We start from the raw sequence: 22,887 nt of genomic DNA, 5'->3' as shown, positions 1-22,887 counted from the left end.
AGCACCCATAATGCCTTGCGGATCGAACACCTCCTTTCAGTGGAGTTTCTGAATAAATTGTTTACATGCATGCAACAAATTTCCGATTAAAACAGGCATATTCCAGGGGCAGGAATCAGAATATTGTTTTAATCTGAATCGGGAAATCAGATTATAGCGTGTACACGACTCGATACGGATCAGAAAATCGCCAAGTTGTGATTGATATCGGAACACTGATGTGTGTGTGGTGTCAGCGTAGTGATTGCGTATTCTTACAGTGTGGGGGAACGGGTTTAAAATAAGAGCTTCAGGGTTTAAGGGCTTTTAAAACGCTGCTCCTGATTGGCTGAAAGCTGTAGTGAGAACAGGGACATGTTTAAAGCTCAGACTGTCTGAGCCTTATACACTCTGTGTAAATTAGTACACACGCAGGGATTAACGTGTATTAAAACGTATTACCGAGATACTTGTTTAACGATGGTGAACAACGACGATGTTAGAAAAATCTCCCCACGAGACACAATATTTAACTATATCACACCGTACGTATAGAATATTGTGTGTGTGTGTACAGGAATGGTCTGGTTTAAAATGGCCGCCGGTGTGTTAGTTTTTCTTACATGTATTAATAAAGTAGCTAGTTTTAGAAATGATAATAATGATAATGATAATAAGTGATGAAATAAGAGCTGGATTCATGTTGAGACTGTTCAGCTGCAGTGTGTGATGTGGAGTGAAAGTGAAAAGCGGGAGATGACGTGGGCTCAGCGTCTCCCTCTGCTGTTAGTGATGTGTAACTACACTCCACACACACATCAGGAAATCAATCCACACTGCAGGGGTTTAGTCGATTAATGTGTTAATGAGTGATAACACCACAAACTTCCCAAACGCATGAACTATACCAAATAATAATAATAATAATAATAATAAGTGAAGGAGAATGTGGATATTTCACACATCCCAGAAGAATGAGATATTCAGAGCTCTCGGCATCAGTAAACACACCGTGACGCTCAAGAACCGTCTTTCTTTTATTTATAACGTCATGACGTCATTTATATAATTCACTCTCCATCCCCGATTAGATCACATTCCTCATCATCAGCAGAAAACCTAATAAGTAAAAATGAGCAAAACCCACAGATAAAAGATTAAAGCAATAAATAAATCAGCAATTTATGTACTGAAAGTTTAGAGTTCTGTTAGCAGTTTGTCTCCAGGTGACGCAACCTTCTTAGTTTATTTACTATAATTTATTTGTAAAATGGTTTGAATTGATTAGATTATAATTGGAATCAAATCACCGCAGCTTTCATTTATTGCTTTATTTAATCAACCATTTTGCACATGGAGTCATTTATTTATTTATTAACAACCAAAGTATTTAGAAAGTGACAGAATAAACAGAACCATTTTTTTTTAAACATAAAAACATGATGTTTGACATCTCTCAGTGTCAGTGGAACATTAACACACACACACTGTGTGTATGGTCCGTTATTCACTCTCAGCAGTCGCCTGAGGTGATTGTGGAGGGGAACGAAGACTTGCGTGCGTGCGTGCGTGCGTGCGTGTGTGAGAGAGAGTGTGTGTGTGTGGAGCATGCAGCAAACAGCCAATCCCCGTTAGCCTGGCATCAGTTGAGTCTTTTTTCTGTTAAAACAAGACAAACACACACATTAAAACATGGCATGACATGTTACACACACAGCTCATGAGCCGGTCAGGTTACAGCGAGTCAGCTTCGGCTCTTCTCCGTCATTCAGGATGAAGTTTATCGTCAGTTTCTGCCCTGGAACTGAACTTCCTGTATTTCCTGGACTATAAAACACGTGTTTGTTTTTTCTGCGAGGCTTCCAGCAGCTTCTACAGCGAAAACACGACACCAAATCACTCCGTGTTGGTCGTTTTGATCACTCCTATCGGCTGATGCTTCGTTATTGTCCTCCGAAGAGTGGAGGTGTTTTGTGGGGGGGGCTACAAGCTTTCTGGCTACAAGCTTCAGGATCTTTTAAGGTTGCGATCTGATTTACATTGACGGCATTCTGGCAGACGCGCTTATCCGAAGCGACTTACACTAAAGCTCCAAGAGCGGTCCGTTAAAGTTAACTTATCTTCTTAAAAACATCCAAAATACACTGGACACGTGCTGATAAACAGAAATATTTCACGCATCAGCAATGCCTGCTGCTTCCGGAGGAAGCCCTGATCGATTATTTCGCTTTTGTATAATTCTGTGCTCTACTAAACACTTCACGCTCACAACGTCGGAGAAGTTAGCACATGTCAAATTCGGCGTACACGCTCTGCACGCACACTTCAGAGATCTCATGCGGGTCGGGCTGAAGCCGGGTCGTACCTGCCCGCGCCGGCAGCTCCCACGCCCGTGTTCTGAGCTCCTGAAGCCGTGGAGGCGTTCAGAGCGGCGGTCGAGACCGAGGAGCCGTTCACCGGGCTTCCATCTCCCCGTAGGATCCCTGTGCACTTCCAGTTATCCATGTAGTTAGCTAAACAACACACACACACACACACACACACACACACGCGGTAAACAATTACTCAACAGTCACTAGCTAGCACATGATCTTGTGTAGTTGCGTGGTATTAGTTCTGGAACCCAGAACCACACCCGAGATTAGCGGTCTAGGTATTCAATAAAGTCAGCGTATGAGCGTTTCGGACATCTGACCTTTCCAGAGTCGGACGCAGCCGTCGTCCCCTGACGAGGCGAGCAGCGTGCTGGTGATGTTCCAGCTCACGCGCCACACCTGAGAGTTGTGACTGTCGAACTGAGCCATTAACTGCACTTCGAACTTGGTGGTGCCGGAGCTGGTGGAGCTCTCTCTCCTGGTGCGGCACACACAGTGAACACATTTTAAACACTGATTAAAAGCTGGAATGACGTTAAACCCATGAGAAAGCCACAACACTGCAGCGACACTCTAAAATTACGTCGTCGTCACTTTTGTGCCCAAGCAAAGTTACGAGCTGTGCTCTCGTCCGCTCGGCTCCGCCCACTCACCGCAGAGGCACCAGCTTGAAAATGCGCACGTCTTTGGTTGCTATGGCGAGGACGTGGAAGGACCTGCCGAGGTTCGGGGCGAAGGCGATGTCGTGGACCGGATCCGTGACGGTCATCAGGGTTTCTGCTTTGGCGTACTTCCTGTTAGGAGGGAGGATCGACGTCGTGATGCGAACGTAAAGGGGAGGGACGATATACGGTCACAAACTCGAACACTACAAACACCGTTTCTTTCTGAGGATGTGACCATGACTAATCATACAAATAGATAGTACACTACGATATTCATTCCACACCAACATGAGGAAACAAAAACACACACACACACACACACACACACACACACACAGATCCCTTCTCATGAACTCACCTGGTGTTTTCGTTGTACTCGTAGATCTGCACTTTTCCGGTGTAGGTCACGTTGTTGTCGTCACTGCCGACTGCGATCATAGGAGAGTGTGCACGTGAGCTGGAACACACACACACACACACACACACACACAATAAGGAAGGAAAAAAAAAAGCTTTGCAGTAGAGGGAGGATGGAACAAAACGTGACCATGCTATTGGTTGGTTTTTTGTTGGCTCCACCCACACCGTGTGAATAACGCTGATGATTCTCACAGACCTTTAAAATACAACGTTCCCAAAAGTCCAGGCTCTAATCGCTCACAGTGAGGTGTGTTACGCTTTGGCCCTTTACACACGCTGCATGTGCTAACTGAAAACAATGAAAAGAGGTGTGTTTTCACTAACTCACACACACACACACCTGGAGGGGTTCCAGGAGATGCAGGAGCAGGAGAGTTTGCAGGAGATCTCGTGCTGGAGGCTCCACTGACTCAGGTTCATCACGTCCGGAGCTTCGTAGATACGGACCACGCCGTCAGCCGAGCACGTGGCCAGGACCAGACCCATGTGCTTCGGTGCGAACTTCACATCCGTCACCGACGTCCTGCTGTCCACCAGCGTCGTCCTCTTAATCTACACACACACGATTTTAAAGTTCGTGTTCATTTCAAACAAAACAAACTAAATACAATCATATTTTAATACTTTAATACATGAAACGGTCCAGGATAATAAATACAAAGTAAACTTTCTCTCGTTAAGCATTTAGTTTAGCTCAGGGAGCTGGTACATGCTGCCTGTGTGTGTGTGCGTGAGATTAATTAAAATGACTGACTCACCCAGTGACTGAGGCCACGCTGTTTATCGTTCGACTCTCCGACTATCTCCTCCCAAACCGCGGCGGTGCGGTCAAAGGAACAGGACGCTAAAACCTGACCGAACTCCGGGTGAGCCCACGTCACACGCCACACCGAGCCACTGTGAGTCTGAAATCACACACACACACACACGCATGCACACACACATTAACACAATCATTTCATATAAAACAATCATTACTTGCATGTTCAGTTAATTTAATAAGATAGAGAACACGTCACTGACCTTCCAGCTTGCTGTGCATTGCCACTCGCCGCTGTCACTTTTATCCCAAACCTGGAACAAAAAATAAATAAAAAGCACATAGTACATTTTATGCTAACAAGAAATAACTCCAAACAAATATTAACAGTATTTTTCCTGAAGTTTTTTTTTTTTTTTAAGAATTGTGTGAAAACGTCTGTAAAATTTCTGGACTTTGCAGACCGGAAACCTGCTTTCTGACTCACAGCGCCATCTACAGGTCACTGTGATAATGGGAGGTAACTCTGCGCATGCGCAGGGAAAACCATTTCGCTTGATACGGTCAAGTAAAGACGCGTTCTAACTGAATAGTAGCGGTTTTAACTACAAGTTACATTTCATATTCGACATACAAAAAAAGAGATGATCTAATAGTTAGTAATTATAACACTTCTAAAAGTATTATTTATACATGTAGATATGGTTTTGTCAGTAGAGTCATAGCATTTTCGGTTTTTTCCCTCTCTTTTAGACAACTTCCTAAATGCCCGGATGTAACCCGTTTACATGCGCGTGCAATAAAATTCTGTGCGAGTCTGAAATAACGGTCATTAAAACAACAACAACAACAACAACAACAACAAAGAAGAAGAAGAAAAAGACCAGCGTTGTGTGTTTTACATCCAGAGTGTAATTCTGACTTTATATTACAACTCTTATATACCGTGTAACTACAGCCCGCAGAAGAATAACCGCAGTAATACCTTGACGCTTTGGTCACTGGAGCAAGTGGCCATCCTGCGGCCGTGGAAGTCGTAAGAAACATCATGAATGAGATCTTTATGATCCGCCGCGATGCTTTTCGCCACAAACATCTTTGATTTACACGCCTATAAATCCACAAACATCAGCCTAGCCTGGACGCTGATTCAATTCAAACGTGGAGGGGGAAACATATAAATCATGGATATTTTCTGTAACTTTTAAGAGGCGCGTGAATTCAACTGAACTCAAGACGCCATTTTGTTCGCCTGCGCTTCAACGCTTTAATCCAAAATGGCCGAATATGAAAGACGTAGTGCACTATGTAGGGTTTAGAAGACAACGTTGTAAACCCGGAAGGGAGTGTACTTATGAAGGGAGCGGGAAGTGGATTGGGCTTGACCTTGTTTCTGTGTTAGTCTTTAATGTTTAGAAACATTAAAGAGTTAACTATCGCTACCTGCTGTTTTGGAGGCGCAATAACATCATTTCTCCGTTATAAAAAAAGTGTGTGCCACCAGAGGGCGCTCACAACCTGAAATACGAGTGTATAAACCTGCTATAACACTGAATTTACAATAACACATTAAAAATAACTCTATTTAATCTAGTATGAGGGCCATAATGGCATCTTAGATGATTCTTTTTATTCTTGGTATCCTTAATGTTTGGCTTTTTGTTCTTTTTCTTCCCTTACCCGCTATCATACTTTTTTGTGACATTTATTCAATAATAATAATAACAACAACAACAACAACAATAATAATAAATCACCATTTATTACAAATTTATTCAGTCAGGTTCAGGTTCTTGAAAACAAATACTGAAAAGATAAACAGAAATGTACATACAAACAAACAAGTAAATGTATTTAAATGAACGAATTAAATAATTAACTGGTAAATAAATAAACAACTACCAAATATATTTTTTTAAATGAGAAAATATTTATTTCACATTAATGAATTAAACAATCGAATAAAAAGTTAGAAAACATATCTAATGTCTAATTTATATTTTTGTGAGTAAACAGCGAACCAGATTGTGTAAATGTTGTTTTTAAAGTTTCATAAATGTAAATAAATTAATTTTAGTTGTACATTAAAAAATAAACGTTTAATGTACGCGTTGTTTCATTTTGTTTTATTTATCATTTCTAACATTTCGGTGTTAATTTCAGTTGTTTCGGGGTTTTTTGCCCTTTGTACGCAGCCTGAAGGACCTCTTCAACTGCGCATGCGCGGATCTCGAGTTTAAACACACTTGCGCATGCGCATTGACGAGCACCGTACGCTGATCTAAAGCTCATCGTTTCCCGGAAGTGGTGCGCGTTTAATGTTTGTGGATCTTCGCTAAAGTCTGCGTTAGGCAAAACTCTGCAACGCCGTCGCTTTTTCAGCACAGATGTCAACTTGGATACGTTTGTTTTCCAAGCCCATGGCTGAAAACATGAGTGACAATTTTGTATAATAATGTTTATTTTTTACTAAAAATCCACCAAGATAACTGACAGAAGTCCTGTAGAGGGAAGGAAGGGGAAAATGGACCACGAATTGGAGGACATGGATTCAGAAGGCCGGTGGCAGAACCTCTACTTAGTAAGTTAGCCGGCTAGGCTAGCTAGTTAGCCCGCCGTAAAGCTGTTTGCTAATCCGTCTTGAAGACTTTGTGTGGACGGAGTCCATTTTAAAACCTTTTTAAACCATATGTGTCGTGTTTAACTGACTCGCAGCCTAGCCACGGCTTCACTTCTCACATTAACATGACAGTTGGGCTTTAGAACGGCGTCGAAATGTGTAGCTGTGATCTGCGCGTGCGCACACACCAGCGACGCGCCGTTAGGAAAAGGAGTCGACTCTTTCAGGTGAACGTTGAGAATCAACTCGAGCCGTTATGGGAGCCGCTTTTTAAAATTTATTTGTATTTTCTTTTCTTTTCTTTTCTTTTCTTTTCTTTTTTTTAATAGTTTAATCTTCCGGTGTAATTTAATGTCGATTTTTAGGATAAACAGAAATAAATCTTCTTAACGAAGGCCCGTGTTTGTTATTGCACATCAATACTGCGCACTTTAAACTTATTTAAATGTATTTTGTAAAACACAACGCAAATTAATGTTGTGTTCTTAATTAAACGGTGGAGTAAGATTTCATGGAACAGTCTCAGACAAAGAAGAGCAATCGCTGGTCAAAATATGGCGAATTTTGCCAGTGATGGAAATGAACCGTTTGGGAGTCGGCTCTTCTTTCGAATAATCTGACTCACTTAAAAGATCCGGAATACCCATCACTATCAACCAGTGCTGTAAAAGTCAGTTTATAATCTCAGCACTGATGATGATGGTTAGAGATCGCCACACTGACACTAAAATTAAATTAAAACAGCAGTGTGAAACCTAATGTTAAAAAGAGTTTAGTGGGCAGTTTTGGTTCCTTATAGCTTGCTGTGTGTTCCGCTGATTATTTGCAGTTGCTGGTTTGCTGATTCAGTGAAGGAAAGGAAAACAAAAGGGACACTTGTTGGTACATGACATTTCCTGAAAGTGTTATTAAGGCTTTCTGGGAAAGTCGTCCCTCTCCAGGCATGAGTGTGGGACGAGTCTGTCAGGAGGGTCAGCGGCGGAGTGTAGGGGGAGATTCTGCTAAATACAACAGACATGTAGGAGTGAATGACTGGAAAACAGTCTGCTGGAAACACTGGGTCTGATTAAACATGGACATTATTCTGATTAGCTCTCTCTCTCTCGCGCGCACGCGCGCTCTCATTCTTTATATTTACTGTCACCATTTCTTACACTATTATTAGAATTATTGCTGTTGTAGATGCTGTGGATCATAAATGCCACACAGTTAAGGGTCACGCATGGTTAAAGCTGTAATTCAGATCTATGTGGGAACAATGTGCACATGTTATCCTGTCTGAATTGTTCCTTTGTGTCGTGTGTGTGTGGGTTTGTTTGTTTTTTTGACTTCGTTTCTAGCAAATGCGAAAGTTTGGGACACAGCCCTGATGAGAATGGTGTAACTTCAAAATGGAATAAATGAGTTTGCTATGACGTCCTTAATGATGGACAAAACATTGCTGTAATGTAACAGATCCCAGATGAGTGTAACAGCATGATGGGACGAGCGTGACAGCATGACGGCGTAACAGCGTGACGAGACAAGCGTGACGGTGTAACAGCGTGACAGGGCGAGCGTGACTGTGTAACAGCGTGACGGGACGAGTGTAACAGCATGACAGGATGAGTGACGGTGTAACAGCGTGATGGGACGAGCGTGACGGGATGAGTGTGACACAGTTGATGTGTAAAATGAAACTGTTCTTTTCTCTGTAGGAAATCCGTAATCAGTCTCAGGAATGTTCTTTCAAAGTGGCGAAGTATCCCGAGAACCGCAACCGTAACAGATACAGAGATGTCAGTCCCTGTGAGTACACACACACACACACACACACACACACACACTCTCTTTCACAAGTGACTCCTCTGAGAGTGATGGAGGGATGAAATATTCAATAATAAAACTGTTAATGTTCAGATGGAAGTGATGGGGATTAAAGGACGGAAGAAACACCTGACCCAGTGAAAGAAAAGATAAAAACACACGAAAGCATGAATAGATGCAGAACGATAGAGGGATACAGAACAGAAAACAATAGAAAGAATGAAGAGTTAGTTGTTTATTCATGATAACGTGTGTAATGAAGCACGTGCACGTCCGCGGTCAGGTTTGGAAGTCATGTGACTCCGGGCGTGTCCGCGTCTCCCCTGGAGACTGAATCATTACATGTAAATGTAGAAACGACTGACTGGTGGAGCTGAATAGGGTAGAGCTAAAGGGTAGAACGTACGGCAATCGTGAGTGAGACGCGAGTGCTGCCACTTCTACATCTACATGTGCCTCGTCAGGACGCATGTGCATGCGTGTGTGTGTGTGTGTGTGTGTGTGTGTGTGTATGAACTGATTTGTTTTCACGCTGCAGTTGATCACAGCCGGGTGAAGCTGGGGAGCTCGGAGAACGACTACATCAACGCAAGCATGGTGCCCGTGGAAGAAGCCCAAAGAAGCTACATACTAACTCAGGTTAATACACGCTCTCTCACACACACACGCTCTCTCACACACACACACACACACACACACACACTCACACACAATCTCTCTCTTAGAATAAATAAAAATACTTGTCTGTATATACTGGTTATAAATTATAAAGTTTATTAAATATATCAGCAGTGTTGTTATTATTGTTGTTGTTTGTTGTTGTTGTATTGTAGTTAAAATGATGACTTTATAAATAAGTCCATGGTCAGTAGCTGCAGAGTTGCTCTGTGATGAGTGTTACAGTAGTAGTGAGTGTGTGAGAGTGTGTGTGAGAGTGTGTGTGGCTGGTGAAGCTGTAGGAGGTATAAAGCGCTGATTAGACCACACATTTGCATGATGCTTTTTAAGACGTGCTGTATGCAGATTTATTCTCGCTGGCCGCCGATATCTCTCGATCAGGTTTTGTCCCCCCTGTTTTGATCCGCCACGGTGCGTCACCACAAGTGTGTTTACCGTCTCTCTCTCACACCGCTGTAGCTGAGGGGAAGACGGAGGAAGTCGCTGTCATTACGTCCAGACATTAACTGGTTATATAAAAACATGTTGCGTGCGTGCTCTGGGTCCTGGTGCGGTGTTACGTTTACGTCTTCAGCCTTTCAGCATGACGCATATTAGTGTGATATTATAGGAACCCCGGTGGGGGGGGGGGGGGGGATACTTTTGCACAGTATGCATAGAGGATGGAGAGCTGCCTGACTAATAAATGTACACTGATGTTACGTTTTCTTTTTTGCTGTACTTAATTTTAATTACACACACACACACACACTCACGCATTGAGTCGAGATTAAGTTAGCGTTTACGGTTTAGTTGATGGATTTACGATTTTTGACTCGTTGCCGTGACGACCTGACAACAGTCAAACGATCGTGAGAGAGAGTGAGGAAACGGCGGGCGTGAGAGACGGTTATTTTTTATTTTTACGGTTATTTGCTTCACGCAGGTTTATCTACATTTATTTTTGACTGAGCCTCGATCTTGTGAGCCAATAAGAAGCAAGTGGGCGGGGCTACGGTACGTTTTGTCGGAGTTCAAATGGAGGCGCTGCTAATTATTAAGTAGCACTCGCCTCCGCGCTTTTGTTTTCGTACTCTGAACATCTGGGTTCAAAAAAAAAAAAAGTAGCCGTAGTCATATTTGTCCTTATTTTTTTTGGTGGTGATGGAACATCTGGATCAGAGATGTTAAATACAGCAGCGGTGAACTGTGTGGCTGGAAAAGAAACATGGAAGTTGTTTGTTTGTTTATACGGCCACCATTTTGTGAAGCACCCACGAAGAACGCTTATAAGGTCACTCATCTGTGAAGATGTATTACACAATTCCCTCTGAGTGTGTGTGACTGATGATGAAGATGAAGATGATGAGGAGGGGTGTGTTTGCTCCTCAGGGTCCTCTCAGAAACACTTGTGGTCATTTCTGGCTGATGATCTGGGAACAGAAAACGAAGGCCGTCATCATGCTGAACAGAGTGATTGAGAAAGGCTCGGTAAGTCTCTCTCTCTCTCTCTCTCTCTCTCTCTCTCTCACACACACACACACACACACACCCCTGTCTGGGGTAATCTGTAATATTTATAATGCTGACTAAGATAAACCCGTGTTCTCATTATGCAGAATTATAATCATTTAAATAGTTTAGCCGTAACGTTTCCGTCTGTTTGTTTTCGAGCTGTTGCTATGGCGATATGGGGGAGGTTCGTATAAACTAAGGCTTTCTGGATTCTCAGAAATGCACAGGCATGGGGTGTGAAAGTTTCATGTTTCTCAGTTACTTTCGCTTTGTGCCAGTTTTATGTAGACATGATGATGCGCCTCGGTCATGTGATCCAGGAGAAAACAAAAGTAGAGACGGGTCAGTACCACTTTCTCTTTACCGATAGCGATAGCGAAACATCGCACGTCAGCCGATATTTTGTTCTTTCTTTTTGCACCGCAAAGTTTTTATCAACACTGAAGCATTTAAAAAGATTTCCAGGAACCACGTACAAACACGAGTTAAACTCGTCCTTCTGACGTCATCCCTTACGCTGCAGTTATAATAAACATCCAGGATAAATCGAATAAAAATCTCTCTTTATACAGTTCCCTCCACTAATATTGGCACCCTTCGTAAAGACAATTTTTAATTTTTTTTTAAGTATTTTTGTAAAGACAGTTTTTCACAGCTGCCTTCGCTCATATTTACTAAGGGTGCCAATAGTTTTATTGTTTTCTCGTTGACGCTGTGAGCGTGGATCCGTCCCGTCCACCCACACTCGCTCGGGTTTCTGTGGTAAAGTTCTGTATGCGAATATATTTACATGTTAATGAGTAGTTTGTGTGGCACGGCCCCACTCAGAGTGACCCTCAGTAATACTGCTGTTAGAGAAGGCGTGGCGTCACTTTCATCTGTTTATTGATACTGAAACCCCGAGTGTGAGCCAACACCCATCCGATACCCATCACATGTCACCTTCTTTAAAGACTACTCCGCTTTCAAATGTCTGACTTTCAAACGCCTCTTCCCCTGCAGACTCGGTGCAGCACGGCTCCGGGCGTATTTATCTTTGCTAACTTTCTACATAAAATGATAAATGACACAAAATATTTTGTGCCGGACGACGAAAGCCTTTTGTTGCCACCGTCCCAACTTTTTTGAGTTGTGTTGCAGCCATATATTCGATATGTTTTCTGTGTTCTGTTGTGAATAACACACGTGTGTTTGAGATTCGCAAATCATTGCATTCTGTTTTTACTCACGTTTCACACAGCGTCCCAACTTTTTAGGAATTGGGGTGGTACATGTATCCAGAGGACTGTCTCGGTCTCTCGTTGCTGATCGTGCGGCCTGGATGTTAGACACGCCGTTGTATCGACGTTCTCATTTCCTCGACCGAGACTTAACTAGGCGTAAGATTTCGTCTCGGACGCCTAGAAGGTGCAACAGGTGTTAATTCTACACACACGCATTTCACGTCCAGCTTTAATCTTACCCCTGGACATCAAAACACACGTGTGGTTTGTTACCATGGAGATGGAAGCCTGACTGTATAGAACGTCTTCGTGTGCTGTAGCGTTACAGTTTCCCTTCCCAGGAACTATAGAACCTTCACAGGAACTATAGAGTGCTTCTCTAAATCCATTCTCAGTCATCTTTCCAGTGAAAACGTACAGAATGGTGTCACATGGCGTTAGTTTGTGTCCCTCACAAGCTGGTCGACTCGATAATGTTCTCACGCTGTGATCGGATTGTTGATCTGATAGAGATTTAAGAGATTAGACCACAGAGGGTAAAAAAATAAATCAACAGAACGTTGTGTCATGAATGCTGATGCTTCAGATTTAATAACGTGTTCCCCTCAGTGTTTTCTGCGCTACTACACCTCTCCTTTAACACGTTTAAAACCCCACACGCTCTACTACACCTCTCCTTTAACACGTTTAAAACCCCACACGCTCTACTACACCTCTCCTTTAACACGTTTAAAACCCCACACGCTCTACTACACCTCTCCTTTAACACGTTTAAAACCCCACACGCTCTACTACACCTCTCCTTTAACACGTTTAAAACCCCACACGCTCTACTACACCTCTCCTTTAACACGTTTAAAACCCCACACGCTCTACTACACCTCTCCTTTAACACGTTTAAAACCCCACACGCTCTACTACACCTCTCCTTTAACACGTTTAAAACCCCACACGCTCTACTACACCTCTCCTTTAACACGTTTAAAACCCCACACGCTCTACTACACCTCTCCTTTAACACGTTTAAAACCCCACACGCTCTACTACACCTCTCCTTTAACACGTTTAAAACCCCACACGCTCTACTACACCTCTCCTTTAACACGTTTAAAACCCCACACGCTCTACTACACCTCTCCTTTAACACGTTTAAAACCCCACACGCTCTACTACACCTCTCCTTTAACACGTTTAAAACCCCACACGCTCTACTACACCTCTCCTTTAACACGTTTAAAACCCCACACGCTCTACTACACCTCTCCTTTAACACGTTTAAAACCCCACACGCTCTACTACACCTCTCCTTTAACACGTTTAAAACCCCACACGCTCTACTACACCTCTCCTTTAACACGTTTAAAACCCCACACGCTCTACTACACCTCTCCTTTAACACGTTTAAAACCCCACACGCTCTACTACACCTCTCCTTTAACACGTTTAAAACCCCACACTCCTTGCCCTGCGCTCGTCTCAGTCTCACACGAGGTCACGAGTGACGGGGTAGATTCACTCGGACCCGTCTACAATAACAACCCTGCTGTCCTAGAAACTGAAACTGAACACCACCAAGAACACAAAAACCCTGCAGGAAGAACCACCTGGCAAAACATCCTCCCCTGACCACATTACTACACTCGCACACTCGCATGGAGAATTCTCTCTCTCTCTCTCTCTCTCTCTCTCTCTCTCTCTCTCTCTCTCTCTCTCTCTCATATTACTCCAGCTTCTTCAGAGAGAAGATGAAATAAAGTGAAAATTCGGCTGGTTTGCGTACAATTCAGAAAACATCAAAGATAAAGAAAGACTGATCTGCTTGTGGGTTTTTATTATAATTATTTCAACAGCTAACACTTTCTGTGTTTTCTTTTAGTAAAAACATTTGTTTTTTTATTTTGGCTTTGTGTTTTCTGTTTAGTGTGTGTGTGTGTGTGTGTGTGTGTGTGTGTACTAAAGGTAAAAGAACCAGATATTCTGTTAGTAATAAATAAATGTGGAACACATTGTGTTTTACATTCTATTGGGATTTCATCATTTTTAGAGAATTTTTTTTTGTTTTTTTTTGTGTTTAAAAAAAAAACAAAATCCTGCTATAAAAAGAACGCCGCTTTAATGCGTTCAATAAAGTTTTGTCTTTACGTTTAATATTTCAATTATTTGTTTACATTAGTGTATAACACGGTGCACAGTATTTTTTTTTCATTTACTGAAATGACCTTTATGTCTTGTAAATATTCAAGAATTTTATAATAATAATAATAATAATAATTTAGGGCTTTGTGATATGACACAAATGTCATATCGCGATACTATTTCTATGATCCTGCGATAATTTAACTAACAAAACGGTAGTAAAATAAACCAAAAAACCCGTTAAACTGAGTTTGATGATACTTCTAATACATCATATCATGACATCGAGGTTCTATGGATGTTGTCGCCATGTCGAGGTTGTATCGGTATATCACCCAGCCCTGTAATAATTTTACATTTCTCCGGTCGCGTAAACACTTCTTAAAAACCTTTGATTTTTAAAAAGTATTTTTGTTTTATTCTTTTTGTGGTGAGGCTTGCGTGGAAGAAATCAGATTTGTTTAAATGATTGTTTTTCTTCATTGTTAAATACATATATACAGAGAAAATTCTGAGTCTTTTGTTTTTTTTTGTTGCTGGTTTTAGTTTTTGTTAGTTTTTTCCGTCTGCTGAAAACTCCTGGTACTCGAGAGGTTCAGTTGATTTTATCGAATGGCACTCTTTCTTCTTCTCCCTGACGCCAGAGTGGAGGAAGAGGAAGCTTTGGATTCGGGGGGAGAACGTCATTAAATATCACGGACACAGAAGGAAGACGTTGGATTTGTTTGTTTGTTGTTAAATGCGTATGACGGACTCATTTCTGAGCTAGACAGGATTGTGTACGTCAGGTTTCCTCTCCGTTTGTTGTATGTTTGATGAATAAAATGAGTAAGTAAGCGTTGGTGTAATCTCCCCTGCAGGAGAAGTGTGCGCAGTACTGGCCCACGCAGGAGGAGCACGAGATGGCGTTTCTGGACACGCGCTTTGTTGTGAAGCTGCTATCCGAGGACGTTAAGTCTTACTACACCACGCGCTTACTGGAGCTGCAGAACGCCAACGTGAGCTTCAGAGAGCATCCTCCAATCATTCTTCATAAAGATGGAAATCAAACACTCCCAGGCTGTGTGTAAATGACTGTGTGTGTGTGTGAACTTTTCAGACAGGGGAGAAGAGGGAACTCTACCACTTTCATTACACCACATGGCCCGACTTTGGCGTCCCAGAATCCCCGGCGTCCTTCCTCAACTTCCTGTTTAAGGTGCGCGAGTCTGGGTCGTTAGGGGCGGATCACGGGCCGGCGGTGGTGCACTGCAGCGCGGGGATCGGACGATCCGGAACCTTCTCCCTCGTCGACACCTGTCTCGTACTGGTGAGGAGTGTGTGTGTCTGTGTGTGTGAGTGAGAGATTGTTATAAACAGGACTGTCCTGTTCCCACAGATGGACAAAAGGAAAGACCCGTCCTCTGTGGACATTAAGAAGGTGCTGCTGGACATGAGGAGGTACAGGATGGGTCTGATTCAGACTCCTGACCAGCTCCGCTTCTCCTACATGGCCGTGCTGGAGGGAGCCAAGTGCATCATGGGAGATTCATCAGTACAGGTGAGAAGAGAAATCGGCACTTAATGAAGTCACTGGATGGACAGACGGACGGAGAACGGGTAGATTGATGAAGAGAAGAAAAATGCATACAGAGATGGACTGACTGGTGGGTAACAAGACAGACAGAAGGACAGATGGACAGACAGGCAAGTCCAAAAGAAGCACAGACAGATAGAAGCGCAGACAGACAGACAGACAGACAGATAGACGGACGATATAGAGGCAGTTAGATTGTTGGACGAAGAAATGGGTGGACAGACGAAGAGAAACAGAGAGATGGACTGGATGGATAACCAGTGTAGTGTGTGTGTGTGTGTCAGAAACGGTGGCAGGAGCTCTCCAGAGAGGATCAGGTGTGTGTGTCCGACTCTCCGTCGCCACCCAAATGTCCCTCAGAGCGCCATAACGGCAGCCGTAAACCACGAGCAGACGACACGGGGGAAACGGAGGGAGCGAAAAAACCCACAAAAGACGAACGAGAAGCTGACGGAGACACGTGCACGGCGAAGTGAGCGTCTCCTTCTGTCTCCACCCCCCATCCCCCCCTCTCACACCCCCTCTCTCACACTCTCTCTCTCTCTCTCTCACACCCTCTCACACTCTCTCTCTCACCTCTCTCTTACATACCTCTCACCCCCCTCTCTCTCACACTCACGCTCTCTCACACTCCCTCTCTCACCCCCCCCCTCTCTCTCACCCCCTCTCTCACCTTTCTCTTACATACCTTTCTCACGCTGTCTCACCCCCTCTCTCACACCCTTTCTCTCACACACACCCTCACACCCTCTCTCACACACCCTCTCACACAGCTTCATTTATTTAATGTTGCTTTCATCTCTACCTCTCTTCCTCTGTTCTCTCCTCTCTTCTCTCTTCTCTCTTCTCTGTTCTCTCCTCTGTTCCAGCGCACGCAAGAGACCGAGAGATGAGAAGATCTCCATTTCTGCTCAGAAAACTCCTCAGAAGCAGCTGAAGCCCAGAACAAATGAGACGGAGAAGAAAAGGAAAAGGTGAAGCTCACAATACATGGTGCCTTCCAGAATTATTGGCACCCTTCCTGAAAATAAACATCGATTCATATACGCATGATTTCATTGTTCAAGCGCAAAAAGTTTTTCTTTATATGTATATTTTTTGCCCCATTCAGGTTGTGTGCGCATCTCTCTGTTTATCCACACCATGTTGAGTCCAGCACTAACATAAACTCTGGTCTAGTTATAATTGGCCGAAATCGAGAGAGTGGTTATATATCGCCCTCTACTCGATTTATTGTACTGCGTGACGAATATGCTCAAAACGACGGAATATTCCGAGCGTGTGAAATGCTGTTCAGGTCAGCTCTGAACGTTTCTGAATTCGCATCCTAATCAAAAAATTCTTCAAAAACTGCGCTTTTTGAACTCCATTAATGTTCCTTAAACCGTCAGTGTCCTGAGCTATGCCGGGACACGTGACTTTTCCAGCACACCTGAAAGAGTCGCCTTAAAATAAACACGGCACGAGCCGAGACCGAACCGAGCGAGCGAAATAATCTGAGCTTCACTTCTGAGTCAAAAGAAACAGAAATGATGGAGATGAAAATCTGAGTGAGAGCGATAAGTCGAGCAGAACATCACGCAGGAAGAATCGGTGTTTCAGCACTTTCTAATCCGGGAAACAGATCTGACCTGAACACAGGGTCCAGCATGACCTTTTATTTATTTATTTACTCCTTTATGGACTCTGATGCTGCTACTGTAAGCTCTGTTTTATTGACATGGCGTTTTTCAGGCATCTAGTCGTTAATTTCATGGTGGCAGGAAGTGAGGGCTGCAGGAAGGAAGGAGGTGTTTTGGTGTGAAGGTAGAGCAGAGTGTCCTCCACGTACGAGTGAAAGTGACGGCCTTGGCTGCGTTCTTAATTCACGTCCTCGCAGAACTCATAATTACACCTTCTACATCTGGGATTTCACCTGGAGAGCTCCGACTTGAGCGTACCACCTGACCGCCGCAACGTCATGCGGAAACCCTCAAAATGGCGTTAAGTGGTGCTCTCGTAATATTTCTGTGTAATAACCGGCTAGTATTAACGTCTTAATAATGCAGCTCTAAATCCACATGGAAGTGGGTTCAACCGGTAGTATAGTGACGTGATGTGTGTGTGTGTGTGTTTCTGAGGCCGTTATATATTCTAACACCTTACTCGGGTTGGAAATTAGTCAAGGGAGCAGCCACTTTTAACTTTTAGTTGGTGCAGGTCCAGGAGAACACGGCATGACGAGTCAGTAATGTCTGTTATTTGGATAATGTGGATTGTGGTTAAGCGTTTAGTGATGAGGATCAGAGTTCCATCCACCTGCTCCTTCACGCCCATGCGGGATTTCTCCTCTGAAACCATATCTGCTCAGGAGACGAGTTCTTCCAGCTGACCGTGTTGCTGTTGCGCCTCTTTTCACACAGCCTGGGCTGCATCTGCTGTACGTGACCAAGCGAACTCTGACCCCTCTCCCTGTCCCGCCCGAGGCCGAGGCAGCGCCGCGAGCCTGGGCTCACCCGGGCCCCTGTGCACGAGCTCCAGGGTGTATGTGAGGAAACTAGCCACGAGGTTTGAGGTTGTGGTGTCGTGCTGCTCGTGTGGCGCGTAACGCTGATTCCCGTCACGCTAATCACGGCTCGTGTTTGGAGCAGTAAAACGCAGCATGGTGTGACCTTATCGTGCGCTTAAAGAGCAACTCCAGAACAAACACCTTTTGCATCACTGTCCATGACGTCTGTAATCATAAGAATACGCCCCATGTTGTTAGTAGTAGAGGTGTGCGATCTCCGGACAAAACCACGCCGTATCTGCGCCGGTAGCGAGTCCGTCCTTTGGCTGTCCGCTTGCAGAGTCTTGGTGCCAGGGGGCGGAGTTCCAGGGTCACGGTTCTCGGCGGTGTTCGTGTTAAATACCGTTATAAGCGTTACAGTTTAGTATGTGTGCTTTCCAAGTGCTGTAGTCATGGCAACATCAAAAATCTATCCAAGTGCCATACCGTTCAGAAGTATGCACGTATTCATAAGCATAAAAGCATGTTTAAATTTATACATACGAACTTGTTTTTAAAAGACGTCGCCGTCGGACTGGAAAGAGTTCACGCAGCAAGTAGCGGTCACGGTGAAGCTGAAGGAGCTTCCCGAGGTTCTCAAGACCTTAAACGTCCCTGTCGGGACAACCGGGCGGATAACGTGCAGCTGGAAAGTTCATGGAAGAACAGCTCCTCGTCCCTGGACAGGTGAAGCACGCGTTATTTCACTGCATGCTCGCAGACTAGCGATGAGGAAGGGAACGAAGAGAAAAGCCAGCAGTCGCTCGAAAGGAGCTGCAGGACGACCTGAACGCAGCAGGAACAACCTATAGTGAAAAAAAAATAATAATAAAAAAAAACCCACGAAGATGCACATCTAGAAGCGTTTAGAAAACCGGAACGTTCCATATGATCCAAAGAACACCGTGTACAGTGAAGCACGGCGGTGGGAGCATCGTGATCTGCAGCTGCGTCTCTGCAAACGGTACTGGGGCTTTACACATCATTGAAGAAAACATGAACTCAAAGTAACACATTAAAATAAATCAAAATGAAATGACGTGCCAGAACACTTCTTTCCCCTCAGTGTAAGAGTCCTGTGCAGCGTGAACTGAAACCCTGAACGCCATGTTCGTATCTGTTCATGTGTTCGGACAGCGTGCGAAGGAGATAAGCCCCGCCCCCTGTACATGTACACTCGTGTATATGGGCCTCGACTCTGAATTGACCTCGAACTGAACTGAGAGTAAACCGTTTACGGTGAATTTAAGACTGTTCTGTAAACCACGGAGTTGCTCTTTAACAGTTACGATCTTCTTCTTCTTCTTCTTCTAAGCATTAGCGTGTAGAATATCTGTGCATCACGCGGTAAGAGAACGCAGGGTAGCGTTAGCGGAGTGTGTTGTGTGTCTAATCTGACGTGTGACTCTTTCACTACTGACCCTACAGGATGAACGCATGCGTGTGTTTTCCAGCTTTGTTACTATTTTTGTTTGTTTGTCTTTGCTTTTTTTTGGACCATCACCGCTCTCGCGTTCACAGGCTAGCGCATCATCCGGGTTTACACGGGTAACGGCGTCACGGCGTTCGCTTCAGAGCGTCACGTACGTGTAACGTGCGGTTAACGAATAACTAACGAATGAAATGATCGTAAACGTGTCCCGTTCAGGGGTTATATCATCATCGAAACTGACCTCTTCAGCGGGACAGAGGAGCTCACGCCTCTTTGCGGTGTCTCTGGAACGTGACGAGCTGCGTTGGTGGTTTGTCTGTTTTTAAATAAATGTGAGAATTGTAATGGTTGGCAGATTGCTGTGGTGTAAGAGCAGTAAAGCACGTGCGGTTAGGGGAAAATGATCCACCTGTGTGTGGTAACGGTAACTTGGCTTCACGTCCTGGAGCATTTTCCTGTAACGGGTTCCATCGTGTGTTTCTTCCCCACACACTGAGATGGGGGCGGAGTGAAGGGACATTAGGGGTGTGGCTATAAAATGACTGACGAGCACTCGGTCACATTATCGTTTATGCAAGTGTGGATGGAGATCGACCGATAATCGGTTTTCCCGATATTTAAGCATTTTTCCATAATCGGATATCAGTTTTGTAATATCGGATCCGCCGATAAACGTTGTGAGAATTGCACTTTTAAAAAAAAAAAAAAAAAGATTTATTATTATTTGTGCTATTTTTATATTTATTTGTAACTATTTTTATATCCTTTAATTTTATATCCTGATATCCGTAACAGTGCACTTGTCTAAAAATGTGTGCACTCTTTCAGACCCGTTTATTTATTGGTGTATGAGTAAGAGTTGTTCTGTCTTCTATGCGAGGAGGAAGTGAAATTGATCAAACGGTTCTAAATAAAGCGCTTTGTTCAGTCCAGCGACGTCGTCACCATTGTGTCAAAAACAATAAATAAAGTAAAACGATAAATAAATACCGGCTCTGCACGTCGGTTATCAGGCGTAAAAACATACAAATAATCGGTATCGGTTATAAAAAATCAATATCGGTCGATCTCTAATAAACAGATATATTTGAATCACGTTCTACATGTTTTCTGGTCATCTGAACTAGTTAGTAGGAAGAATATATTGCCTATCGCACGTTTAAACATGAGGACGTGTTTAAATGGGGTTGAAGCTTCTGTTGCTGCTTCCGGAGCCTCCGTTTTATCCCTCGATCACAGTGTAGATGATCAACTAAGTTTATTGTTTGCGTCGCGTAACTGCGAGGCGGATATTGCTAACCGCTAACGGACGTGTAACGGACGTGTAAGGGACGTGTAAGGGACGTGTAAGGCCTCCAGATTAGCATGGTTTCTGTAAAATCTATAAAGCACACTTCACAGAGAGAAAAACAATCTCAAAGTTGATTCACTTCTCCACACTCTGGTAGGGGGCGTGGCCTGAAGGCGGAGCTTATACTTTTAGAAGAAATATATAGTTTACATAATTCAGTTTCTGCTGTTTTATGAGAAATCCTTGTCTCTTGTTTTTTTAGGCCTGCAGTTTGCACCACGCTAAACTGGTGGCTATCAGCTAACATTATTTGTTCGCTACATGAGCCTCGTAACGCCAAAAAAAACCGTTTCGCTTGAGGACGTCGCCAGCTTTTCTATTTCGTTGTTGTTTTTATTTCTAAAATAAAATGAAAGTCATTATAAGTCGTATAAATCTAAAGTTTTATTTCCATTTGTGTTTCCAGAGCGAGAACGACCAGCGATATCTAACGCCTCGGCGACCACAGCAGGGATCTCCAGACCATAATACTCCTGAACACTGTTTACAGCATGGACTCTGAGGAGCGAGTGTGTCCTCATACCCACACCCACACCCACACACACACACACCAGCAGGGCAGCGCTGGACTCGAGCGCGCTGCCGCGGCTTTGATCTTGGTGTCAATTCTAATTATTATATCTATTTTTTTATTTTATTCGGATTTCCACAGAAGCTGACGTTGTAGTCCTTTACGCTTCACCGATTTGTAACCTTGTATTTTTTTATTGGACGATGGATGTTTTTGGGAGTTGTTTCTGAAAATCTCTATTATTTTTTATACCGGAGCTGACTGACGATGCGTTCGCGCCCGAGACCTGCCGTGCTTTTAAAGCTACTTCGGTACGGCGGAATTAAACGCGAGTATTTTTGATAAGACGACGTGTCCGCGTTACTGAGGAACAACAGAAAACCGTGAGAGTCTTAAGAATTTCCTCTTTAGTGAAATAAAACCACGCTGCATTGTGGAGTTTGTGTATCAGTGGCCTGCGCTCACGTCTTGCTTTTCTTTTTTTTTTTTTTGTATTAAAACTCGTTTTTTTTATTTTTATTTTTTAGAGAATAAACGTCTCGGCAGAGTGTTACTGAACGGGGTGTGGGGTATGCAAATGAGTATGAATATGCAAATGAGTGTGTTCATTTTGTCTTATTATTGCACCAAAAACCATCTCAATATTTATATATCAGCGCACACACACACACACACACACACACACACACACGCGTCTCTAGTACTGTTCCTTTAAAAATCACATTTAAATTTAAACATTTTACATTTGAATACTTTTGAATATTAATGAGTTTGTATCAAATCAGCTACACGTGTTTACATCACATCAGCTCTAGAAAAGTACATTTCTGAAAATCATTTTATCATCAGTTTTATTGTTTTAGATTATTTTATTTATTTATTTACTAACAAAGGTTTTCTTTGCATTGACGTTGCTTTAATAAATTCTAATCGTTCTCTGTATCCGCTCCCCACGTCGTGCACATAGCCTGCAGCTCCACTTAGATCCTGTCTACATATTAATACTTCTTTTATCTTCTGCAAAATATAAATACGCTGTAACGTTAGAGCTCTTTCCCGACATCACGTGACACGTGGCCGTTTCAGACCCATCAGTGCAGTGACTACAGGTTTATGTTTTTTCATTTAAATATGTAAATCTTTTGTTTGATTAATGTTCAAACGGTGAACATGATACACCGATGTGTGATGTTTTTTAAAGTGAATTTAATGGAGTTTAGAGAGAGAGAGAGATTTTAGAATTTAGAACAGCCTCACAGATTGATGTATGATGTCATCTGATCTCATGTGGCATGGCTTCCCGTATGAAAGTGATATTTTTAGCTTTACAGCGA

General features: G+C 43.3%; 2 protein-coding genes across 4 annotated transcripts; one reads left to right on the top strand and one right to left on the bottom strand.

Annotated features, from left to right (window-relative positions):
* Window positions 1-620: 620 nt before the first annotated feature.
* seh1l (SEH1-like (S. cerevisiae)) lies at window positions 621-5,496 on the bottom strand. The gene is made up of 9 exons (XM_053613404.1): window positions 5,185-5,496; window positions 4,463-4,513; window positions 4,198-4,344; window positions 3,780-3,991; window positions 3,378-3,476; window positions 3,008-3,148; window positions 2,675-2,832; window positions 2,345-2,492; window positions 621-1,638 (listed from the first exon to the last, which is right to left on the bottom strand). The coding sequence occupies exons 1-9, from the start codon at window positions 5,293-5,295 to the stop codon at window positions 1,611-1,613; spliced, it is 1,095 nt and encodes a 364-aa protein (XP_053469379.1). The 5' UTR covers window positions 5,296-5,496; the 3' UTR covers window positions 621-1,610.
* A 1,021-nt stretch (window positions 5,497-6,517) lies between these two features.
* ptpn2b (protein tyrosine phosphatase non-receptor type 2b) lies at window positions 6,518-21,991 on the top strand. 3 transcript variants are annotated; one of them, XM_053612945.1, is made up of 10 exons: window positions 6,518-6,780; window positions 8,517-8,607; window positions 9,164-9,264; window positions 10,675-10,773; window positions 15,017-15,154; window positions 15,256-15,465; window positions 15,535-15,696; window positions 15,999-16,204; window positions 16,602-16,706; window positions 21,449-21,991. In XM_053612945.1, exons 1-10 carry the CDS (start codon window positions 6,724-6,726, stop codon window positions 21,471-21,473), a joined length of 1,194 nt encoding a protein of 397 aa, XP_053468920.1. In that variant the 5' UTR covers window positions 6,518-6,723; the 3' UTR covers window positions 21,474-21,991. The 3 variants fall into 3 exon arrangements, with proteins under 3 accessions (XP_053468920.1, XP_053468921.1, XP_053468922.1); XM_053612946.1 differs by having other exon boundaries at window positions 6,520-6,780; window positions 16,017-16,204; XM_053612947.1 differs by lacking the exons at window positions 6,518-6,780; window positions 8,517-8,607; window positions 9,164-9,264 and adding exons at window positions 10,032-10,299; window positions 10,465-10,576.
* Window positions 21,992-22,887: the final 896 nt, after the last annotated feature.

The sequence above is a fragment of the Ictalurus furcatus genome, chromosome 24, assembly GCF_023375685.1.
Source record: "Ictalurus furcatus strain D&B chromosome 24, Billie_1.0, whole genome shotgun sequence".
NCBI lineage: Eukaryota > Metazoa > Chordata > Actinopteri > Siluriformes > Ictaluridae > Ictalurus > Ictalurus furcatus.
The sequence above is the reverse complement of the archived record's forward strand: the minus strand, read 5'-3'. Positions and strand labels throughout refer to the sequence as shown.

Bases quoted from the DNA above. Each gene is read 5' to 3' on its own strand.
- seh1l (XM_053613404.1), bottom strand. From the start codon at position 5,295: ATGTTTGTGGCGAAAAGCATCGCGGCGGATCATAAAGATCTCATTCAT. The intron at 3,477-3,779 runs GTGTGTGTGTGT...TGTGTGTTCCAG, and splicing joins ATCTCCTGGAACCCCTCCAG to CTCACGTGCACACTCTCCTA. The intron at 3,149-3,377 runs GTGAGTTCATGA...CCCTCCTAACAG, and splicing joins GAGTACAACGAAAACACCAG to GAAGTACGCCAAAGCAGAAA.
- ptpn2b (XM_053612945.1), top strand. From the start codon at position 6,724: ATGGACCACGAATTGGAGGACATGGATTCAGAAGGCCGGTGGCAGAAC. The intron at 9,265-10,674 runs GTTAATACACGC...TTTGCTCCTCAG, and splicing joins GAAGCTACATACTAACTCAG to GGTCCTCTCAGAAACACTTG. The intron at 15,466-15,534 runs GTGAGGAGTGTG...CTGTTCCCACAG, and splicing joins TCGACACCTGTCTCGTACTG to ATGGACAAAAGGAAAGACCC.